We start from the raw sequence: 13,952 nt of genomic DNA, 5'->3' as shown, positions 1-13,952 counted from the left end.
CCTCAGGAGAAAATATTACCTACCATCAGTCAATACTATGTATTTATTATAAATGTCAGTATTTTCTGAGATATAAAGATAAAATACATAATACACAGCACCTCACCACAGTTTAACCTCTGCCCTGAGCCTTCCAAAGGTTTACTCACAATGCTGTGAGGATCATTCTGTATAATTTCATTGCCAGGAGTGTTTGTACATTTGACCAAAAATGATTGTGAATGCGACAGAAAATTGTTATACTAATGCCCTGTAAATAATTTTATAATACAACATTGATTTAGATCATTTTGAGCAAATAACCATACTGTCAACACAATAATGCAGTACAACAAGCCTGAATACTTCATAAACTGCAAGCTAATTAATTAGTATTCAGTAAACCAAGTTTCTCCACACAGCTTATGTAAGGAATAGTGCAGTGGTGTTAATGCATTACCTGAACCAAGGGGACCTGAGTTAGATTAGTTTGTGAATGTAGACAAATTTTCTTCAATCCTTAAGCCAATATCATTAGATGTCTTTCTCAAAGATGATTTTATAGAGTCTAAACTCAACTCTGTTTACAAAGGAGGTCTCAAATTGTGGTGGATTAAACCTAGATTTACTTGTGAGGAGAATACACATTTGCATGCTTGTGTTTGAGCGCATGTGCATTCCTCTGTTTGTATATTCCTCTCTCTCTCTCTCTCTCTGTCTCTCTCTGACTTACCCTCTTTCTTCAACAATACCCTCAAAACAGGTTAAAGCATAAGTTGGAGCACTATTCCAGCACTTTTTGGCAGTTGTTTTGCTCTGTGGCTTGGCTTACATTCGATACTATCCTTACCAGTTTGAATGCAACCACAAACATATCAGGGAACCTATCCATGTGTGATGGATTTTCTCTCTTTCTCCCTCTTTCTTCTCCCAGATTTTCCCTGCCTGTCTGCCTCCCAAGATAGAGCTGGCAAAGAGAAAAAAAAAACTTCCCAGTCTTCCTGTCTAAAGACAGAGGTCTTTGTTCCAAGATAAGACCATCAGTTTCCCTTCAGTACAGACAGATCTGGTGACTTCAATGCTTCCCTACACCATCGCTGTGGTGGTAGATATTTGTATGTGGGGCAGTGGGGACGGATCAGGATGAGTAGGAGGAGGGCGGCAGGCAGGCATTTTACTAAAAGTCGGAAGAACCGGCATCGATGACAGCTTATCGGGCTGTGTCATCTGGGCTGGGCTCTGTGCAAAATTGTTAAGCGGCATGGATGACATTATCTGGGCTTCCGCACTTTCCTAGCCTCCGGAACCTGATGACACTGCCACTGCAGGGGGCCAATCAGCAGTGCCAAGATCCAGGAGGGGCACGTCAGCCAGGCATTGTGACATCACTGGCACAGAAAAATCAGAATCTTAGTTAACTGCTGCTCAGATCAACTTTCTGCAATGGAGGTTTTATTTGTTAAGGTCAAAACAATGTCATTTATTACTCACAAAGGCTGTGTACAAAGCTCAATGCATTTGTAAATCCTTATTTTACAAAGGACATGAAATGTATAGCAATTATATTTGCACTTAGTAGGCTGTTGTTAAAATGATGAATTATTTTGTGCTGGAAGCAGGTACTGACAACCAAAGTTTGACAACCAACCTTTGCTTTTTTGTGTTTACAACAGCTAGACTGACTACCAAATACTGATGTGCATTGATCACATCAGTGCACATCATTGATCAACACAATGCACATCTGAGGGACTGAATGCACATTCAATCCCTCAGATTGAAAAATTGACAGCTGAACATAGCAGGACAACTAAGCCCCGGCAAGAGATCAAGACTGTTGACAGAGGATATCAATGTCAGGCAAACGATAATAAGTGAAATCTTACTGTTTTTCAAGATAATGCTGTTGGATAGGTTTATTAAAAAGATAACGTTTGTGTGGCTGTCTGAATGTTTGTTCACAAACAAGCTAATGTGTAAAATACTTGTGATGAAGGTATGTTGAGAAGATATTAAGTTATTAGAAAAGGCAAAATGTAGAAGCATGTCTGTTTAATTGCCCACACAGGCGGCAACTCTCCTTCTCTAGAAGTGTGCAAGTACTTTCATACTTAAGGCTGTCAGTCTTCAGGTCGATGTATGCATGGAGAAATTGCATTACTATACAGACCCGTCCCTTGTCAGTCAGCTCACCAATTAGAATAGCAATGACCTGTTTCTATTCACATGCATTGTGTTTGGAAATTCATTACTATTTGAATAGGTAATACCAGACTTTATTGACACAATCATCTTTTTCCAATGAAAATGCTGTGACTGCCTAGGCTGGCTCTTGTGTAATTGTCCTTTTGCTGCATCTTTCTTTGCAGAGTCCTGACAACCCGGCCAGCAAGAAAGGACATGGTATGTATTCCAACACATTCACCGAGTTCGTTGTAATTAGTTTAAGCATTAATCAACTTCTGTTTCTCTCCCTTTTCATAACTGCCTCTTTTTGAATTGGACCTGAAAAAAAAGGGGAAAAAAAAAAAACACAGAGAAGAAGACATCTGTTGACACTTCAGATTTCCATTTAGATAACAAGCTCCCGTCTGGTGGCTACCACACCCTCTGTCACTCTTTGCCAACCCATCCAACCTCCTTATCGCTTACAAAGCCACTTTCAAGTCACAGTTAATAGGATGGTAATGTATTATTGGGTCTCTAGGAGACATTATGTTGAGGAAGGGATGGGAAAACACATTATTGCCCTTGAGTAGAAACTGGAAGCAGAACAAGATGTGCATCTTAATACAAGGGGATGACAAGAGATAATTAAAAATAACAGGGAACAAACTTGTTGCGTGGTACAGAGTAAAGCCCACATATGATTTTATATCGTTGTAGAAGGCGCTTTGATATATTGTATTATATTTAGCATATGCGAGAAAGAGAGTGGGGGAGAGGTTTTTTTTTTGTTTTTTGTTTTTTTTATCATGAGAAGAATAAGTGTGACACATAGCAGTGAATGGAGACACGAATGATCCAGCAGATGATGTAGCTATAACCTGAAGGCAAAAAATCCAGTTAAATCTGATAAGAATATTTGTCCAGATAATGAATATTCTCTGTCACGGTCCCCTGCAATCATCATCTTCCCTCAACTGCTGATCAATATGGTACAGTTGATTGATTAAAATAAATTCAGTACTCATAGACATGTGCTTCATCATATTAGAATGTAAAGGTTATGCCACTAAAAGGAAAAATAAAGAATGAAAGAAAAAAAAAAAATGCCGGACAATCATTAAATTTAAGCAGCTCTGATTAAAAAGTCTATTGTTGAGAGGACTGAGGCATGGCAAGTTAAAGCACGCTGCAGTGACCCCATGTTCACTCTCACTTTTTCTCTTACATGTCAGCATGACGGGCATCTTGGGTCGCTCATTTTCATCCGCACAGTGGAAGCTGTTTCATGAAGGAAAGCATGAATCTCACTCTGTGCCCTAAAGTGCTTTTGATGTTGAGTCTTAATGTGCCCATCTTGTGGAATCTAAGGAGACAGGCCATTTAATTGCTTATGCTGTTAAGCTACCAACAGAAACTCTGTGTGTGTGTGTGTGTGTGTGTGTGTGTGTGTGTGTGTGTGTGTGTGTGTGTGTGTGTGTGTGTGTCTGGGTGGGTGGGTGTGTGACCACTGGGGCTCTTGTCATATAATGGCAGTGCTGTGATCTTTCTTGTTCTGAAACAAAGTATAACTGTGCCATAAGAACACATCAGTAGGAGACCATGCGCTGGAGTTAGATACCAAAGGTCATCTGGCAGCCCTTAATGTGCTGTTAGCAGCACTGGAGCAATAGCAGGGTGCAAGAGGATCAGTCTGACTGTTAAAGTGGCCTGTGTTGAGAGTGTTGCTACAGACCCCTCTGGGATTCCCCCTCTCAAAGATTAAATTTACTTGGTGCCACGGATGGAGGACAGGAAGTTCAGCCTCACCTCAAGGGTAGGAACATGCAGAGGTCTGCAACTACAGGTCTGGGTCAGTGCGTAAGTGATGGATAAGTGTGTAAAACAGGGCCAAGCGAACTCTAGTGAGAATGTGTGTGTATGTTGTTGAGTTGCAAGGGGGTGGGATAGGTTTAACAGCACATGTGTGAACTAGGGTGTGAGCATGTCTATGTGTGAGTATAATTTTAGCCTACAGAATATAACAAACACACACACATGCACACACGCGCATGCATACACATAGACAAACAGACAAGACTAAAATGTTTTCCAAAGGCCTCATCTGCTCTCTAAACATTCAGTAAACATTGTTAAAATAAACTGGTGTCTCGCTGCAAGAGCAGAACAAATGACAGTGAGTGCTGTGCCTTGAACCCTAGATTCTCCTTTGTCTTCCCTCAGAGGAAACTAATAAGCATTAGGGAGGAACGGGCGGCACCAAATGTCAAGAGTGATGCAGCAGATACAGTATAGAGTGGGTCAGAGCTCCACTGCACACTCATAGATTAGAAATGCCAATAGGTTTTATTTTTAGATGACAGAAAGGGAAAGTGCTCCCTCAAATAGCAGAGGTTCAATAGCAGACACACTGCATCACATTGACGAGAGCTAATGGTGTTGTAACACGTAGCAGCGAAAAACCGTCAGGAATGGCTCAGTACAATCAATGAAAATGTCAAACTTAAAATGGTTTTCATATTTTTTTACATACACTTGCAATGTTATACATTAACCCATAAATACCAGAGGTAAATGACTAAGTTAAGTCAATTGGAAGCTAGGCATGCTTGAGAAGGCTAGTGTCACATGGCTGGGTGTCTGTGAAAATGCAACTGGCAGTGTTTGCGGGTGAGAAGCTGGCAGGGGATCAAATCCCCATCACTGCAACAGCGACACCCATAGATTGGTCAGAGTGCCAGATTAGTGGTGGGTAGATCTGGGAAGCATAGCATGAACCTTTACATACATTGTGGCTTCCCAAAGAAGTGGTTGGTGACTCCATGTATATTGAAAGGGACACATGGCACTCTGTGACCCTCCTTGGCCGGCATGGGGAATATGCGAGGGGCGGATAAACAGATGCATGAGAACTGGTGACTGCTAAATGAGGTGAAAAGAGGGTAAATGCAAAAATAATGATAATGAACTGATGAACCTTGGTGTTACCTGTGTTGATCTAAAGTGTCATGAATATAACAGCATGTATACTTATTTCTTGGCGGTATCTTAAGTATAAGAGGAAATTTGTAAAAGTTAGTATAAACGTTAGTACCTTTAAGAAGGTCTTGAAGGTCACTGCACCTTTTCAAGTAAATCCCCTTGATAACACATTTGCCAGGTGTCACATTACTTTCTTCTGTCTCTGGGAAAGGACAACAAAGTCTTGACAGAGATCAAAAGAATTACTTGATTTGATTGTAGCGTTAAAGCTTTGGTGAAATTCATGAGCAGAAGAAATCTTGAAAATAAGGCATACAAATATGGTACGTGGCATGAGCTTTGTCTGCATGTTGATAGTTTATGTGCCATGCTTTTTATGTGTCATAGGTATCATATACAGATAAAGTTTTTAAATTGTCCAAAAATATATGTTTATAATGTTAATCAGATAGCGCTTTAGAAAGGCATACTGGAATTTCAATGCTCAATCATTTTTATCAAGAATCTTGAGCTGAACATTAACATGCTAGCATGGTGTGAATGCCTGATACATGCTTTCCTCTTTTCACATTTGAATAAAATAAAGAAAAATGGAAATCACTCCTAAGTTTAGAGGGTGGAAACAGATGTTTTTCAACAAGCCAAAAAACCTGAAGTGCATATAAACACTAGAATTAGCTCTACTTAAACTGATTTCATCTAGAAATTTTATCACCACCCAAATAGAAATACATTAAAAAGTGGCAGTTACAGGCCAACCTAACTGCTGAGCATAGACAGCAGTAGCTCTAGCTTGTATCAGTCGACTGATATTACCAATTGCATTAGTATTGTACAAAGTTAGAGAAATCTTGCAAATAAGGCTTACAAATAGGGCACATGGCATGAGCTTGATTTTACCAGCTGCATTTGTACTGTACAAAGTTAGAAGTGCGCTATGTGATAGATTCCCCCGTTTCCTCCACCTGGGGCTTCCAGTGGAGAGACCTGAGGTCGACCTACCTCGCCCCCCCTACTCTTTTTTTTTTTTTCCTTTCTTTTTTTTTTACCGATTTAACATAGAGTTTAAAGCATAGGACAAAACTGAGAGTCATTATATTTCTTGCTGTTACTCTTGTTGTTGCTTTTTACTCTAAATGTGACGAGAGACTTTAAATTGATGTACGCATACTGATTCTGAGTGTTTAAGATTACTTGAGGTAAATGCTCTCAAAGTTTGCATTGGATAAAGATAAAGTTATTAAACGATAAACCGGTATTATATCTCTCTATTTCATTACCGACACAGTGGCCATATCATAGAATACTTATCTAATTCTTAGATTTTTTTTTTTTAAGTCAGTAGCTGTCAATACAGTATGTACTACCTGAGCCGAGTGCCGCACAGAGCTCTAAAGGTTCTGACGTGTTGACGTCATGCGTAGAGTCTGTCGGCATTGCACAGTCAGCTGAAGGTCGCAAGTCCTTTTGCTAGCCTCATTAGCGCCGAAAACATGATGTCCGTTGCCGCTCGTTCGGGGGCTTTTTCCCCATACTTGCAGGCTACTAATTATGCTGTGGCTGGACCCCTCAAAGCTCTCATACCAGGGGTTGTTATGAAGAGCGATAAGGTTTTACTAGATATTAAGAAATCATTCCTTACTCGGGAGTCTATGAACGGCCAATGTCCCAAGACAGGGCCCGCAGTCTCCGTCGGTCTAAATGGTGAGTTCTCTGATGTTACTTGTACTCTAGCGTCGTGGTCGCATTGCGGCCTGCGATTTTGCTCGGTCTCAAGGACATCCTTGCTGCATCCGGCATATTAAACAGCGATTTTTTAAAAAAAGATACGTAAAATGTGCCGTATTTTACACAGGTGTTATTCACGCTGGTGCCAAAGCAACTTCCCTTTCGTAAAACCGTCCTCATTAATCTTGTTGGTAGACTTCGTAGCTGGAATATTAGCCTGTTCGTTTTAGCCTTTTTTGCTAACACACTCAAGGACGTGCCCCTTTGACAGTTTTCCTCACAAGTGCTTTGTACTTTGCGTTGAGGGTTAATCGGCGGTCCTATATATTTAGTGAGTTTCAAAAAATTAATTGCCACGTACCGTTATTGAGTTTTGGTTTGTTGGTTTGTCTGCTTTCATAGATTGTTTAGAATTTTCGCGGATGTTCCGCAGCAAGCCAGAGGAACTTTGATAGTTCTAACACACATTGTTCACCTTGCTCGGATTCCCGCAGATTATAATTTTTAGTCAGCCTCTTCAGTGTATCCACAACAGTGCTATTAACAACCGCGGCTTCAGCAGCTATTATCATACTTAGCCTAAATGCTATGTCGTTCAGATGATGTAGGTTTCACACACTTTTTTTTTTTTTTTTCACTATATTTACAGCCACGACTGGTATAGCAAACTACATATGAACATTACATCTGTGCACTTCATTGTACATTGTTGTTTATTCATGTGCTGTCTGTCTTATAACTGTTAAAAATGTATTATCACTGTCTCACCTCTGGCGTGATTTAATTTTAGCTCGTGCCGGAGTGAGATTTGCTCACACAGACATCAAGGTACCAGATTTCTCAGATTACCGGCGCCCTGAGGTGATGGACCCTAAGAAGTCGTCGCAGGAAAGCAGTGAGGCAAGACGGACATTCTCCTACCTGATCACGGGCTCCACAGCCGTGATTGGTGTCTACACAGCCAAGACGGTCGTCACGCAGTTCATCTCTTCCATGAGTGCTTCAGCCGACGTTCTGGCCTTGTCCAAGATCGAGATCAAGCTATCTGACATCCCTGAAGGGAAGAACATGACCTTCAAGTGGAGAGGCAAACCCCTGTTTGTTCGTCACCGCACAGAAAAGGAGATTGCCGCTGAAGCCACTGTAGACCTTTCAGAGCTTCGGGACCCACAGCATGACAAAGACCGTGTGGTCAATCCGTCTTGGGTTATCGTCATTGGTGTTTGCACCCATCTCGGTTGTGTGCCTATTGCCAATGCTGGTGACTATGGGGGATACTACTGTCCATGCCACGGTTCCCATTATGATGCTTCCGGTCGCATCAGGAAAGGTCCTGCCCCACTGAATCTTGAGGTGCCCTATTATGAGTTCCCAGATGATGAGACAGTTATTGTGGGTTAAAGGACTTTACTCTCCTCTCGCCCGATCATTGTGGTGTGTTTCATTTTCGCTTGTCTGATCTGCTCTCCATCCTCTGTCAAGCAATAATTACCTGGGGGTAGTGTATAATGGATGTTAAATGGTTGATTGTAAGTAATAAATAACATGTTTTATCTGTTGGGAAGCCTCTGTTGAAGTTATTTATTTTTTCCATCTCAGCTCACTCTGATTTGTCTGCAGAATCCCCCGTGAGTTACATTTGATTGGGTTTTTAATCAGTTCTTTTTGTTTTGTTTTAATCTAACTAAATGGTGAAATCAGCACTAAGCTTGAAGGGTCAATCAGTAGAGTAAGAAAGCGGTGCGTACAATATCAGCTTTACTTTTTGCAAGGGTGAAACAGCTCAAGTACCTGGAGCGTGTGTTTTGTCAGGAATGAAAGCTGCGGATGACAATTCAGATGGAATTTGATGTTATGATGTAAACCGTAACAATGCAAAAGGATGATGTAATGGTCTCACAGCATTTTCAGTTGCAAGTGATCATAAGGAACCAAACCATACTTAGCAGAATGTTATGTAGAGTGCAGTGGGATAGCTTGCTGTCAATCTAGATCAACCTCTTAACGTTATGGGCAGTAATCTAAAGTGAAATATAATGAGTTGGAAAGGAATTTGTGGACATTGAAAACAGTAGGAGATATGAGACTCGTCATCCATCACTGGAAAAGTAAAACCACATACATGCTCTGTTATTATGATGTCCATATGTATACAAAGACCTTTAAAATGTGGCGAAACATGTAGACCTGTATCTGCTCAATAAAAGTTTTCACAGATAATCAGGTGTTTCTTCTGGCGTGCCATTTTGGAACGTGCCCCCAACAGAGGAGAAAGTGGAGAACAATACAAGAATTTGTGCTTTCATATCAACATATTTAAGAACGAAAGACTACCAATTTCTCACAACCTATTGAATTGATTTAGTAATATTTTTCAGTGTTTTGTCAGTTTCAAGTTTATTAAATTCATTTATATAGCTATCCTTTGCTTCCATCCAAATGACCAAACCAAATCTGAATATATTCAGTTAGTTTAACGCTTGCCAGTTATATTTGCATGGTAGCTAAATGGCTGCTAAGCAATAGTTTCTCATGAGTAGTGGGCTGTGACTATGTCACTGATTATTTGCACATAAGATTATTATTTTTTTTTTTTTTTTGATACATTTCACAAGATATGAAAGATGTTGAAGTGTGCCTTGGGGAAAATTCTCTAGTTGTATAACTTCTCTGCATAACTGCTTTTTTATGAATAAAATCAAATGTACATGAATTTTTTACCTCAGGTCCACAACTGAATAGAAGATGACTGGATTGGTGTCACCAACAATTTAAGACTAGCACTGGACAGGGGAAAAAAAAGGAAAAAAGTTGGAAACTCACAAGGATTAAACTTGGAATTATGTGTATGAAATTGCAAGGATTTGTCTAGAATCAGACCATGTCAGTAACATGGAGATCAGCAGTCTCATTTTAAGAAATTCGATACATGTAGCATGAGGACTAGTCTAATTATCTGAGAACTAAACTTTTGTATTCTGTTTTTTGATGTAAATCAAGCAGCTGAAAATACTGGCAAAAAGGGTGAGTGATAGTGAGAGAAACTCCATTTCTTTCCATACTGAGTTAGATCTCTGCTGATTAAGAGGGTAATGACTAGCCAACCTGCATGGCATTCCTGCGCTTCATTGACTAATAATCAGCTAATTATAGAAGAGGTTTGATGGCTGACTCTCTGGGTTATGCATGAGCACCCTTGTCTTTTTTCCTTTTATCCCTCTCATCAAGACTCTTTGAGGTTTTTGTATGTATAGTGTACATGTGATGGCATGGGATTTTATAGGTCTTTTTTTTTTTTTTTGCTGCATACTGAAAGTACTCGCTACAGAGCCATATACCTATGCAATACAGATTTGACACAAATCATTTTGGAAATATGGAAACGGTCTTTATAATTCTTGAAGATGTGGTGAATGGATTATTATTTTACAGCACATTTAGTCTCATTTACTTTATTGAATTCATTCATGTACCCTTTTCTTTTTTTGCCGTTTCCTTCTTTTCATTAATACCTCACTGTTTTAACAGACAAAAGTATTTGGAAAGTGTTTTAGGAGTGACTTACATGCTGCATAAAAAAACAAAAAATCTATCTATCTATCTATCTATCTATCTATCTATCTAGATAGATAGATAGAAAGATAGATAGACGTGGGGGGAGGGGGGCTCTATCCTTTCATCAGCTCATTACTTAAGCAGAGGCAATGCACTGGTCTTATGTGTTATCATTAATATGGGTATGACAGTAGTAGAGCAGAAGAGTTATTTTTAATATATTTAATGCTCGTCCTTCTCTTCCTCCCTCACTTCATCCATCTGCTGCCCATGGCTTGGAGCATCCAGTGTCCATGGCATGCCACCTGGCCATTGAGTGTGCCACACATCCAGTGGCAGTCTGCCCCTTCAGGTGACCTACCACCCTTCAGTTTTGACAGATAAAATGATGTTGTCACATGGGATGTCTGGACACTACATCACCCTAACATTGGCCAGGGACATGACTGCTCTTAACACAGATTTTTAGGATACAACAGCGATATGTGCTTGCAGGCTGCTGCTTTACTGGTCATTTAATGTCATTTAATGGTCATTTAATGGGACACACAACGGAGCCATGGAGTAATTCCTTCTAACTACACGTACTACAATAGATTGAACATCAGAAACTAGAAAAAGCCTCTCATACACAAAAGTGGTTGTTTTCTCTATTACTGAGCCTCCTTCTCTCGCTCGCTCTCTCTCTCTCACTCTCTCACTCTCTCTCTCTCTCTCTCTCTCTCTCTCTCTCTCTCTCTAACTAGACAATGAAGTCCTGGTAACTACCTCCCTCAGAGAGCATTTTAGGGTTCAGCATTGAAGGCATCCATGATAGCTAGCATGGGAAATGGGATATATGTATGGCAGATAGCAGAAGGTAAAGTAAAGAATATGTTAATATTCATTTCAGTCCTCTTTAGGGAATCCAAGATTCACTGATTAGCCCTTCTCCTTTCCTCTATCCCACTGTTGCTGTCATGGCAACCACATCAGCTCTTGATGGTCCCACAAAGGTTTTAGCCCAACTAGGTACCTGTGCCAGCTGACTATATTATACAGGGTTATTCTGCAGGGACACATGTATGAATCAACTGATTGTAAGGAGCAGGTGTCTGTGTTTTGCCGAGGCATAGAATGGGGGATTCACTGGCGTGCGTAAGATGAAGGTCTGTTTGATTGAGACTAAGTCACCTTGTCCCTCAAATTCCCATTTGAATCACAGAGAGGTAGAGAGCCAAGAGCAAGGAACCAAGACATAGAGCTATGAGACATAGAGCCAGCAACCAAGAATATGATCTGCTTGTGCACAGACGCACATAGACTGTTTTTTTTTTTTGTTTTTTTGTTTTTTTGATTGTTCGTATTTTTTGTATTTGTGTTTTTCCCTAATGTTCTCTCTCTCTCTCTATCTCTCTCTCTCTCTCTGGTTTGTGTGTGTGTGCTTTTATTTATATTTGTTTATGCTGGTCTGTTTTTTATTTGTTTGTTTTTTCTTTGTGTGTGTGTGTGTTTTCTTTTTTTGGAGCCCCCCCTTGCTATACTCAGACTAGTCCTTAATTTACTGTAGATTCTCTTTGTTAAGTATGTACTGATACCATCAGATATTGTATAGACATGTCATGGTATGATATGTTGACACTGTGGGTGAGGTAGTTATAGTTGAATTTAGGATCTTCTCATCAGTAAAAGTGTAACAAGAAAACTAAAACAATTAGCTACAATTTCACCCTGAATTTCATTCCCATTATCAGACGTGTCACATTAACATATTAATCCTCTATTTTTCTCTGGGGTGATCAGATTACGATGAAAGATTAATTATGATCCAGTAATTCATCTGAACTTGTTTTGCATAACTTTGCTTCATAATGAGGGATTATTTGTCAATGTGGAACATGGTAAATTATTATTGATATTTTCCTTTTTTCATACTTAATTAAAGCTAAATTTCCATGTTACGTTTGGGTGTCAGTTTTGGTTTGCACTCTCAGTGAAACCAAAATTTCACAACTGTATCTTATGATCGGTGCTGATTTTTTGCTCTCAGCATTTCTCCATCATTTTAACCCAACTGCAACCATGAGCAAAAGAGAAAATATATCTCTCTCTGACATGGTAGGCATTTAATAAAATTTAAGACATTTTGTTGGAAAACGAACAAATGTACATTCTCTTATGGCATAAGATGTAATGATCCTCTTTACTGTTAGGAAGGAGCACTTTTTTTTTCTTTTTCATTTCAGGATTTGGACTGAAGAGTGTTACCTGTTAGTCCATACTAAGAAGCCAGAAGGGTAGGTGTTTGACTAAAACCATCAGACCTACAGTCATATTGACACTCCTTAGGGCTCAGATTTTCTGAGGTACTTACTCTTCTGTCCTCTGGGAAATCTAATATACAACCTATTACTTATAGGACCACATGACATGTCACAGACTATGAGGATAACCCAACATATACTGAGAAAATGCACTCTTTTGTAGAGGCAAGCATATTCATTCATCTATCTCATTCTGTTCAATCATAGAACACTGCTTTAAAGTTTTAGCCATGAGACTTTAAGGAGCGTGAATAGGGAAATGTGAAATGCGCCATTGTGCCATAAGCATAATGTGTTGCCGATTGCTCTGTGTATGGTAGTGAATAGATGGAAATTAAGAATTCGCATGGAAATCGTCAGATCATTAGAGGAAATTGATCTTTGCTTTTCACACAGCGTTGCCATGATATGCCTACAGCTGGAGCTTTGTAAGACTCCCTCCTTGCGTACGCATCTCTCTCTCTCTCTCTCTCTCTCTCTCTCTCTCTGACAGACACACATGCTGTGTTTAGAATGGCAAGAAAATGACTCTTCACTGCGGAATAAGGCAAAGGATCATGATTGACATGGGAGACGAGAGGATAATAAAGGCTAATAGAAGTATAGAAGTTTCTTTTCTCCCTCCTCTTGTGCACTGGCGGCTTTTGTGAACTCACAAGCAACCGCTGATCTGTGTTACAGCTTGTACAACTTCAGCAAAGGGTCTTCATCATTCCTGTCAGTCAACAAACACAAGCTGAATCCTTGTTGAGTAGGTCCAGAGGAGGGGGAGTATGCTTCAGGTCACCCATTGCTGCACACCACTGCTGAATAGGCATAATGAGCAATCACCCTGCTCTGTTACTCTTTATTTGTGAGGGAGTCTCCCCACTACCACTGTACTTTTTTTTTTTTAACCTCAGGCTTTAGCTGAATTTATCCATGGCCTTTGTACTTTCACACACACACCCCAACATTTTCCTCATCTTCCTCTCATCCTGCCTGCTTTTAACTCGCCTCTAATCTTTCAGAGCATCCCATGCACTGTGTCTTTTACTAGTACTCGTTCCATCTCATTTTGTTTCTTTTGAGTTTCCTACACCCATCTCTCACACGCTCCCTAGCTCTCTCTATCCTTCTATGATTTGAATGAAGGGGACGTGACTCTCAGCTGGAGTCGTAATCTCGTTTTATATCACAGTAATTAACTCTTCTTTGAACTCATCGCAGTTGGCATATCCAATTAGCTGCTTCTACTGC

General features: G+C 40.0%; 1 protein-coding gene across 1 annotated transcript; it reads left to right on the top strand.

Annotated features, from left to right (window-relative positions):
• The first annotated feature begins 6,583 nt into the window (after positions 1 to 6,583).
• On the top strand, positions 6,584 to 9,075 carry uqcrfs1 (ubiquinol-cytochrome c reductase, Rieske iron-sulfur polypeptide 1). The gene is made up of 2 exons (XM_030764923.1): positions 6,584 to 6,831; positions 7,646 to 9,075. The coding sequence occupies exons 1-2, from the start codon at positions 6,621 to 6,623 to the stop codon at positions 8,254 to 8,256; spliced, it is 822 nt and encodes a 273-aa protein (XP_030620783.1). The 5' UTR covers positions 6,584 to 6,620; the 3' UTR covers positions 8,257 to 9,075.
• Positions 9,076 to 13,952: the final 4,877 nt, after the last annotated feature.

Source organism: Chanos chanos, chromosome 2, assembly GCF_902362185.1.
Source record: "Chanos chanos chromosome 2, fChaCha1.1, whole genome shotgun sequence".
NCBI lineage: Eukaryota > Metazoa > Chordata > Actinopteri > Gonorynchiformes > Chanidae > Chanos > Chanos chanos.
This window is presented reverse-complemented; position numbering and strand designations above follow the sequence as displayed.